Source organism: Myotis davidii, unplaced genomic scaffold, assembly GCF_000327345.1.
Source record: "Myotis davidii unplaced genomic scaffold, ASM32734v1 scaffold110, whole genome shotgun sequence".
In the NCBI taxonomy this organism is placed as follows: domain Eukaryota; kingdom Metazoa; phylum Chordata; class Mammalia; order Chiroptera; family Vespertilionidae; genus Myotis; species Myotis davidii.
In genome coordinates this window covers 1487761-1498878 of record NW_006283436.1, presented here as the reverse complement: position 1 = coordinate 1498878, position 11118 = coordinate 1487761, and the positions used below count along the sequence as shown (strand labels likewise).

The following is an 11118-nucleotide window of genomic DNA, read 5'->3' as shown; positions in this document are numbered from 1 at the left end:
GAAAAACCTTATAACTGTGGTTTAGAACTCTATATCCAGTAGTTTTCTTTCCTCCATTTCTGTCATTTGTGACCTGTTTGTCTCCGCATTTTTTATGCTTCCCTGTGTTGATAGAGTAGCTTTCTGTGCCAGGTTTCCTATAGAGCCCAGTGGCTCAGCCTCCCCAATTACCTGAGGTGGACACTCATGGTGCACACCCTTGTGGGCTTTGTGCAGAGTCTTGTTGTAGTTAAGCCTTGATTGTTGTAGGTATCACTGGGAGGAATTGACTTCCAGGCCAATTGGCTGTGAGAATCAGCTGTGTCTGCAGTGGAGAACTTCTGTGCTGGAGACACCCTTCTGGGGCAAGACTTGCTTCAGTGGGGCTTTGGTGCTCACTGAGTCTGCCCCCTGAGTGTGTCCCTTATGGATCTGAGGAGTTGTAATCTGGATAGTCCCACTCTGACCACTGGGTACACTGGCTCTTGGATGTCTAAGGAGGGGCTAATTTAGCCTCTTCCTGAGGCTACCCAGCAGGAGCTCAGCTGTGAAAGAATACAAGCTGCTGTGGGGCCTTGGGCCAGCTGCAGTTAGTTAGGTAATTTTCAGATTGCAAAGGGCCAGGCCTTTCTTATGCAAAAGCCGTTGCACAGCTTGGCCAGGGTGGGGCCCCAGGGGAACAACAGGGTGGAGCAAGCAGTTATGGCTGCTCCTCAATCCTGCCCTCAGAGGCCCCGCTTCTCAGTGTCCCGGTAATCGCTGCAAGCACCTCTGAGTGAAAGTCGCCCTCCAGGTCCGACCGATGCCAATCTAGCCTCTCCTGGTATGAATCTGGGTCCCTACAGACTTCCTGGAACTGGAGTTCAGAGCAGTCGGGAGCTTGAGACTCCCTCCCGATTGAAAAAGACAGCCGTGTCCTCAGCGTGCGCCTCCGTACCTCTGCACTTTACTTCCACACTGCAACTCCTCTGATTCTCGGTGTGCTTTTCTCTTTCCTTCTAGTTGTAGAATTTCCACTCAGCCAGCCTTCCTGTCATTCTGGATGATGTCTGTTTTATCTTTTAATTGTATTTGTGAAGTGGTTGTGCGAGGCAGCAATTTCTGGTGTTTACCTATGCTGCCATCTTGGTTTCTCTCTATTTTGAGTTTTGAGTATTTTTTATATGTACATTCTTTGTCAGATATGTAGCTTGTAAATATTTTCTCTAGTTTAAAGCTTGTCTTTTCATTTGTAAAATTAAAATTAGCTTTTAAATTATTCTTTGTTAGAGAGTAGAGATTTTACTATTACTTGGAGAGACAAGATGTGTTAGAACTTCTATCTTTTGACTAAGACTTATTTACAGTCAAAATTTGCATAGGTTAGGCACTAAAAGAGTGCATGTGTTTCATGGATGATCCCCAAAAGAAGAAAAATGCATGCTTTTAATAATGCCTTACCTGACATATTGATGCAAGAGGAAGGATTAAACACCTGCCCTGCAATCTCAGACATTTTACTTAGCTTTTCTGAGCAGTAAATTCGTAATCCATAAAATAGGGGGGAGGGATATGCTTTTTAATTCCAAAAGTACTGTGAAATAACTAATATAGCTCTAAAAAATAAGGCATATTACCAAAGCTTTCTCCCACTTTTTAAATTATTAGTCTTCCTTATCATTTAAGGGACAGTTGTTTCAGGATTTGAACCTAGTCTTCTATAATTTCAGATATCAACATGTAAACCCTTTTCAGAGAACCAGAGTGAGGATATTATTTCATGTTGCTAATCTTAAAGGGTCATTGTAGTAATAGTTATTTTATAGGTTTATTTTGAGGATTAAATTATTTAATAAATGCAAAGCACTTGTAACAGTTCCTGTTATATATTAGCAAGTAAGCACTGCTTAAGCTATTATTACCTGACTAGTAAAGTACTGCTATAGGGAATCAATGCTAAGAAAGTGAGGTCTTTCAGCCTAGGTGTTTATCAATGAGTATGTTGCCCTCAAGGAGAATTTTATGTTATTTTTCAGTAGAATATACATTTTTCATTTCAGTTATAATTGCCAAAATGCTTGGAATTTTTAAATATCTTCAATTTGGGGACTCTGACAATTAAATAGACAGTTTTATTTAATATAGTTTGATTATGGATAAAGAGAAATAGAGGCATTTATGGATGTTTACAGAAAAGGCATTTTATTTACTCTCTAATGACTAAGACTGATCAAGAAAGCAAAGGCTTTGGGAAAGATGATTCTGTGGGATGGATGTGGGGAGAAACGGCAATAGGTTCAGCTAAGAATTGAAAGTTTGAGAAATTCGATCATTTTTTCATGCTTTAAAATATGTGTTTAATTTGATTCTATAATGGTAAATTCTTAAGTACTTTAAGCCAATAGTCTTTATTATATTCATGCTTAAATGTGTGTTGTTTTTTTTTAAGGACTTCAGTTTGTTGAAATGAGCAGTCGTAAATCAAAGAGTAACAATTTAATACATACAGAGTACCTTTCACAGGTTAGTATATATTTTCATTAACTTCAAATTCTATTACTTTGCAAAGGTCCTCAGAGAAATAGTTATCTTCTTCCCATTCTAAGAGGCAAAATGCCATATGCTTCTATTTAATTTTATCCTTTTTAAGTCTTTGGGTAGTTGGGATTCTAACTTTACATGTCTTCCTAAGTGTGGTTCTGATTTCAATTTAGTTTAACATTATCTTCCAAGTTTTATACTTCCTTGGCTAAATGTATTCCTGTGGTTTTTTCATTTCTTTTGAAGCTGTAATAAATAAAGTAGTTCTATTTTTATTTGTTCATTGCTAAAATATCTAAATGCAATTGATTTTTATATATTAATCTTTTATACTGCAACTTTCTGAACTCATTTATTAGTTCTGATAGTTTATTAATTTATTCCCTAAGATTTTGTATATACTAGGTCATGTCATCTACAAATAGAAATAGTTTTACTTCTTCCTTTTCAAACTGGATGTCTTTCATTCCTTTTTCTTATCTAATTGCTCTGGCTAAACGTTCAGTGCAATATTGAATAAAGGTAGCAAGAGGAGACAATCTTGTTTTGTTTTTGATATTGGAGAAATATATTTAGCCTTTACCTGTGGAACATTATATTAGCTATAGGTTTTTGTCGATTCCCTTTATCACATCAAGGAATTTCACTTAAATTCCTAGAATATTTATCATGAACATTTAAGATAGTTGCATACTGTATTTCAAATGCTAAGTATATCGCTATACATATTTCTATTAAGGAATCTAGGAAGGAATGGCCATGGTATTTCTACCCTGACATTTCTTTTTACCTGGCTTGATCATCAGAACTACATTATTTTTTAAATTAAAACTAAATGGTATTGGCATCCCTTTATAAAACCTTGTTCTTATTTTTGAAGGTAAATATTTAATTCTGTTCCAAAAAAAATTTTTTTTAACTAGTATAATTTACATATCTTCATAAAGGGCACAAGTTCATGTACAGCTTCATTAATTTCTTTAAATCCTGACCCAAGGATATGTTTTTCATTGATTTGAGAGAGAGAGACAAAGAGACATCAGCGTGAAAGAGAAACTTCAATCAGGTGTACCTCTCCCCTCCAAACATGTCCCAACCAGGGATTGAACCTGCCACACCAACCAGGGCCAGCTTCATTAATTTCTGTACATACATTCACTTGTGTAACCTCTACCTGAGATCACTTTGGAATTTGTAAACCTCCAGCTACTTACTACAGCTTCTCTTCACTTTATCCCTGTCATATTTTATACATAGTTGTTCCCTCTCTAATAGACTCTAATGAGGAAAGGGAAGGTCTGAGATTTGTCTTTTAATTTCTAGTGATATTATCTAGGTAGAGGAATAAACATTATGATTTGTTGAGTCTCCATATATGCTCATTTAAATGTTTTACAGGTATCAGCTATTACCTGTCCAATACCTATGCAGTATTAGAGATAGCTCTCTTATTTAATCTGAAAAACAGGCTTGTTAGAAAAGTGTTACTGTCTCCATTTTATAAATTTTTTAAAATTAAGATTTAGAAAGGACTAACTTTAAAATGCTTCTCTGGCACCAATTTTCTTATTCTTTTCACTTCCTCTATAATGAAACATATTTATTATTTTATCCCCAGTGAATAATTTGCTTTGTTTATACTCTAGTGCATGTAAAGAGAACTCATGTATCTCTTTGATACATGAAGGATCAGTCCCACACTCTCAATTTGGGAAAAATAAATAATCTTGGAGGCTTCTTGTTTCTGTTGATGGAGCCAAATCTGAAGCTCCCTAAAGTTTGTGTCCCTGGGGTTCCTCTGCATTAGCAGTAGATCCTGAAAAGAAATGTCTTTAATGGCCCATCTTTTCTTTTTCTTTTTATTTATCTTCTTCTATATAAATAAAAATGTAAATGTTTGTTTGTTCAAAATCTTAAATCTCCGAAAGTTCTTCACCGATTGCTTTGAAATTTTGACACAACGTTGCATTCAAATATGCGTGTGTTTTTATATACCTATTACTATCTGTGCCCGGCTATGCGTTGCTGTGGCTCAGTCTGGTTAAATGGAAAAGAAAGAAAAGAGAAAGCGCACGTTTTGATGCGGGTCTGCTGTTTAGCATTGACGTCTTTCAGCCACTCTCAGCCTGTCACGTTCATTCTGTTGAGAACGAAGAAGATCTGAAGCTGCAGAACGCGATCGCCGAGCTCGCCACCGTGCATCCTCAAGTCTGGCTGCACATCGCTCTGCTGCTTCCTCGGCATGTTTTTGAGCCATTCTTTGTCTGTTTCGCTCGTTCGCTGATGCCTGTTCTTCCTCAGTCTGATTTGCAATTACTCGTCACACTGCTTCCGCTCCGCGAGTACAACGACCTAAGTTTGATCTTCTGCGAGGCATTATTTTGATGAACTAAAGCAGATCGATTGCACTGAGAAAGAAGAAAGTTATAACAAAAACATAAAAAATTGCAAAACATTAAGAAAGGAAAAAACATGAACTAAAAAACAAAGAAAAAACAAAAACAATAAAAAATACTAACGAAATATTTTAATTCAAACGCAGATTAATCGACACAGCTCAATTCCACCGCCAATTGCACTGAAAAATAAGAAAAACCGTTAAAAAATACGGAATGAAAAACAATGAAAGAAGAAAAAAATAAACTATACTCACGAAATGAATGTTATGTTAAACAACACAGCTCAATTCCAACGCAATGTCACACGAAATAATTAAATCAAAATGAAAATAAATCGAAATCTATGAAAATTCATGTTAACAATGCAATCGGAAACATTGAAATGGAATTGTAAAAGTGGAAATTTGGAAAACGTAAATGGATTGTAAATCAGAAACATTGAAATGGAATCATAAAATATTTAGTATAGCTTGTGTTGCTTTTATGTCTAACAAATGGCACTGTTTTTCAAAAAAGCATGTTTTTACCTGTCACAGGTATGACATCTATATAATAGGTATATAAAAACACACATGTATTCGAATGCAACGTTGTGTCAAAATTTCAAAGCAATCGGTGAAGAACTTTCGGAGATTTAAGATTTTGAACAAACGGACATTTACATTTTTATTTATATAGAATATATAGATGTCACACACGTGACAGGTAAAAACATGCTTTTTTTGAAAAACAGCACCATCTGTTGGATGTAAAAGCAACACAAGCTATACTAAATATTTTACGATTCCATTGCATTGTTTCTGATTTATTATCCATTTACGATTTCCAATTTTACGATTCCATTTCAATGTTTCCGATTTCATTGTTAAATTGAATTTTCATAGATTTCGATTTATTTTCATTTTGATTTAATTATTTCCTGTGACATTGTGTTGGAATTGAGCTGTGTCGTTTATCATAGCGTTCATTTCGTGAGTACAGGTTATTTTTTTTTCTTTTTCATTGTTTTTCATTTTGGTTTTTTAACTGTTTTTCTTATTTTTCAGTGCAATTGGCGGTGGAATTGAGCTGTGTCGATTAATCTGCATTTGAATTAAAATATTTCGTTAGTATTTTTTATTGTTTTTGTTTTTTAGTTCATGTTTTTTCCTTAATGTTTTGCAATTTTATATGTTTTTGTTAAAACTTTCTTCTTTCTCAGTGCAATCGATCTGCTTTAGTTCATCAAAATAATGCCTCGCAGAAGATCAAACTTAGGTCGTCGTACTCGCGGAGCAGAAGCAGTGCGACGAGTAATTGCAAATCAGACTGAGGAAGAACGGGCATCAGCGAACGAGCGAAACAGACAAAGAATGGCTCAAAAACGTGCTGAGGAAGCAGCAGAGCGACGTGCAGCCAGACTTGAGGATGCACGGTGGCGAGCTCGGCGAGCTCGGCGAGCTCAGCGATCGCGTTCTGCAGCTTCAGATCTCCTTCGTTATCAACACAATGAACGTGACAGGCTGAGAGTGGCTGAAAGGCGTCAACGCGAAACAGCAGATCCGCATCAAAACGTGCGCTTTCTCTTTTCTTTCTTTTCCATTTAACCAGACTGAGCCACAGCAACGCGTGGCCGGGTACAGCTAGTTTTTAAATATATTCGTATTGATTTCAGAGAGGAAGTGAGAAGGAGAGAGAGAGATAGAAACATCAATGATGATAGAGAATCATTGATTGACTGCCTCCTGCACCCCCCCGGCCCCCGACTGGGGACTGAGCCTGCAACCCAGGCATGTGCCCTTGAACAGAATCGAATCCAGGACCTTTCAGTCTGCAGGCTCATGCTCTATCCACTGAGCCAAGCCAGCTAGGGCAATAGCCTATGTTCTTAAAGAATGTGCTAGATTTTCTGACATTTTTTACAACCAAGGCTGTGCCCTTTATTCTATGATGGCCTCAAAATTTAGCTCTTTATAAGAATATTTTTCTTTATTTCAATGATTTTTTTAATTTTATAGCCTACATGAATGTGATTTCTTCCATATAATTGAGCATTTTCTTATATGCTGTTAATACTTTTATGCATGTTGTTTTTGAATTTGTCATTTCTGCACAGTATATTTGCAATTTTTTTTTTTAGGCATGGGTCATGCTCTTTTAGTAATCTTGTGCTCTGCATCTAATAAGTACTAAATAACTACAGGGACTTTTAAACTTCTTTAATTTTCTCAGAATACTGACCCTTATGGCAGGTACAGATTGGTAGGGCTTGAGTTAAGGCAATTTAAATGTGTTGGTCTCTAGAGATAGAGGAGTGATATATGAGTATTATGAGATTAGGTTACATTATTAGATTATCACCTGTCAGTTTTTTGGTTCACATGTTATTCTCGGTAAAGTATACATTCATTCACATGCATTAAAACAGTCCTCAAATTCTGATGTAACTAAGGTAAGTAATTCTCTCTTGTTGAAACCTACACAACTAAATTCTTTTCTCTGGGATTTAAGATAAAAAGAACTATTGAATTTATAACTCATGAAAATGGTGCCAGTGCTCTTGAAGAAGTTATTTAGGGAGGGTTGAATTGATTCATTAATACCTAATTCTGACTCCTATAAGTGTATATTCTCATTTATTTTAATTGCATACATAATATTTTTTTATACCTACTTTATTTTCATCAGGTACAAAGAATTTTACGTGAAAGATTTTGTTATCAGAGTTCACATAGTAACCTATTTGGAGTACAAGTACAATATAAGTAAGTTTGGCTATTCCCTTGTATGTTATGAGTATACTTACAGATGCTCTGTACGTTTTGCAGATATTACTGTATACAAATTTTATCTTAATCATTGCTAATGAACGTTTTGCTTTGGGTATAGAAACATTGAGTATCATGAAGCAAGAGAGATATAAGTATTTCCATAATAAAGCCTTTTAACTTTTAGTCTTACGTTGTTTTTGTTATCTGGTATTGTAGAGATAATTCTGCTCTTCTTATACCTAAGACTTGGCAGCCAGTTGTAAAGTGAAAGGGCCTAAGAGCTGCCACTGTTGTCACTAACCCCATACTAGCATAAAGACCAAGATATTTCAGACTTACTTGATTTCTTCTTGTGGTTTCCAGAGAATCAGTATTATCCAACAATCTGTTTCTGTGTAGGACTATATAGAGTATAAGTCAAGTGCCCAGAGGGGAAGAAAAAAGGAATACCTGTTTTCTATGCATATTCAAATTTTGCTTTAAAAAATAATACCTAACAATTATTCTAGCTTTTTAAATTTGGGCCTGTTTATATAATTTCAGACACTTAATTGAGCTGCTAAAAAGAACTGCTATCCATGGAGAAAGTAACTCTGTTCTCATTATTGGACCTCGAGGATCAGGAAAGACCATGGTAAAGCTATTTATTTCTGGTGTTTGCTTTGGTAGGCTTGTGACTCTTCCTGTAGACAACACTGAAATGTATTTCATTATTTTGTTAACATTTTGCTTTTTTTCCTTAAATCATTGAAAACATGAAAAGCCTTATAAAGTTGGGGCGATATATTTGAGTTGAGCTATCTTTTTTGCCTTGTTTTTCTCCACAGTGACAAGTTTCAGTTGATGTTTGTTTAATCATGGTCTTCTGTCCTTGAAGAATTAGTGATTGCCAGTGGAGAAAGCAAACTAGCATTTATTGGACATGTACCTTGTGCCTTTTATGTTTGCTTTATCATTTATTGTTTACACTAACCCAGTAAGATAGGTTTTGTCTCTATTTGTGGATTAGGTAACTGTCACCAATGCATTCTTTTTTTCTCATTATTTTATTGTTTAACCCTAACATAAACATTTTTTTCATATGTCCATTCACATTTTCTAGATTTGTTTTCTACTTTCCCTCGTTATCATATTTGCTTAGTTGTCTCATTTTCTCTTTTCACATTCTTTAGACAGAATATGAAACCAATTATGTCTGTAACACTGAAAGTATTACCAAACCATTTAATTTTAAATAGGTGGGCTGTGTAAAATCTATTTAAACAGTGTTCTCTAAGAAATGGAAATTAGAACTTTTGGATTTTACTGTTTTCCATTACCAGTATTGTTTGAAAGATATAAATTGGTTATATAGATCTATGGAAGGAAGTGGTGCCTAGAAGGAAGGTTAATCAGAAGTACTAGGCAACTGTCACTGACAACCACCACAGCTAACTTGGTTTTAGTTCATGTGATTTCCCCTATCTGGTTGCTTGTAGAGTTTCTTTATATTAGCAATGTTAAAATTTCACAGGTTATATCTAAATGTTGATCATGAAAATTGATATTCTTCAGATCCTCTTAATGTGAATTTAGATCTTTTCTTCTATAAAAGATTCTCTCCCTGCTCCCCCCATTTTTATTATTATACTAGAATTTGCATGCACTGGATGGGAGTCCCTCAGCCCGGCCTGCCCCCTGTCACAGTCCAGGAGCCCTCGGGTGGGAGGTGACCCGGTGATCAGGGGAAGGCGATGCCCCATCACACCTCTGCTGCTGCCATTGCCAGCAGCGCAAGCCTCGGCCGGTCCTGGTTACCTGAGCCTTGGGCTTGCCTGCGCCTCGGGCCAGCCCTGGGCAGCTGTGGGGTTGAGGGGACTGGGGGACTCTGGAGGTTGGGGGGGGCTGAGGGAATTGGGGGACATCTTGTGACTGTGGTGCCACCACCTTTGAGGGCAGGGCAGTCAATTAGCATATTCCCTCCTTATTGACTGTGGGCACCCCCATCTTTTCGATGGTGTGAGGGCCAATTAGCATATTCTGTCTTTATTAGATAGGATCTGGAAGACACATCATCATAGTAATGTTTGAAGAACATTTTTAGATAAAACTTTAATTTTCAAGAAGCTTCATAGTGATACTCTTGTATCAATACAGAAGAAAATGAGATTTAGGAAATCAGTGCATTAGGCCTATCCCATCATAAACTGTGCATCTTGAAACTAAATGGCACTACAACAAGAAAGTTGAATATCAGTAATTTGTGCATCAATGTCAAGCCGAAAAGTACAACTTGAGTGGCTGATTGAATATGTTCTGACCTTCACCTTGGAAGTTTGTCTCTATAGGCATGGAGAAAGTTCAGAAAAAAAGAAATAGAGCTAAACACTTATAAAAATGTATAACTAAATACAAATTTTAACTATACACCATTTCATTAGAAAATGGGCTAAAAAATATATATTTTTTACCAGAAAAATTAAGCAGATGCTACAAAGTTCCCATATTATTCTCCCCTACTCCTACCCCATACACACAATTTCCCCTACTGTTAACACCTTGACTTAGCATGGTACATTATAATCAATGAATTGATCTTGATACATTATCATTAAAGTCCATAGTTTACATTAAGGTTCACTCTTTGTGTTGTACAATGTAATAGGTTTTAACAAATACATAATGTATCCACCATTTAAGTGAAATACAAAATAACTTCACCATTCTAAAAAATCCCCTGTATTTTATTATCTCACCTCCAACCCCTCTCAATGACTGTTTCACTGTTTCCATACTTTTGCCTTTTTCAGAATGTCATATAGTTGGGATCATACAGTATAGAACCTTTTCATATTGTCTTCTTGCACTTAACAATAAGCATTTAAGGTTCCTCCATGACATTTCATGGCTTGGCAGGTCATTTCTTTTAATTGCTGAATAATATTCCATTGCATAAATGTACCACTGTTTATTTACCTATTGAAGGACATCTTGTTTGATTCTGATTTTTAGCAATTTGAATAAAGTTATTCTAAACACTTGTGTGCAAGATTTTATGTGAATGTAAGTCTGCAACTTAATTGGGTAAATACTTAGGAGCACCAATTGTTGCATCATATGGTAATACTATGTTTAGCTTTGTGAGAAGTTGACAAACTGTCTTCCAAAATAGTTATATCATTTTGCTTCTTACTAGCATTGAATGAGAGTTTCTTATGCTATGTGTCTTCACAAGCATTTGGTATTGTCAGTTTTTAAAATTTTAGCCATTCCAGTAGATACACAGTGCTATCTCATTGCTTTTCTTTTTTTTCTTTCTTTTTTTTTAAATATTTTATTAATTTTTTACAGAGAGGAAGGGAGAGAGATAGAAAGTTAGAAACATCGATGAGAGAGAAACATCGATCAGCTGCCTCCTGCACATCTCCTACTGGGGATGTGCCTGCAACCCAGGTACATGCCCTTGACCGGAACCGAACCTGGGACCTTTC

General features: G+C 36.0%; 1 protein-coding gene across 3 annotated transcripts in view; it reads left to right on the top strand.

The window, feature by feature from the left end:
• The window catches only part of ORC4 (origin recognition complex subunit 4), a 66730-nt gene that overhangs the window by 26132 nt on the left and 29480 nt on the right, over positions 1-11118 (top strand). For 2 of the 3 annotated variants that reach the window (XM_015563745.1, XM_006753589.2), the window contains exons 1-4: positions 2403-2481; positions 6100-6451; positions 7566-7642; positions 8192-8282. In XM_015563745.1, coding sequence (XP_015419231.1) covers positions 6131-6451; positions 7566-7642; positions 8192-8282 — 489 coding nt within the window. In that variant the 5' untranslated portion in view covers positions 2403-2481; positions 6100-6130. Of the gene's footprint in view, positions 1-2402; positions 2482-6099; positions 6452-7565; positions 7643-8191; positions 8283-11118 lie in introns of those variants that run through there. The other variant, XM_006753590.2, reaches the window with a different exon arrangement.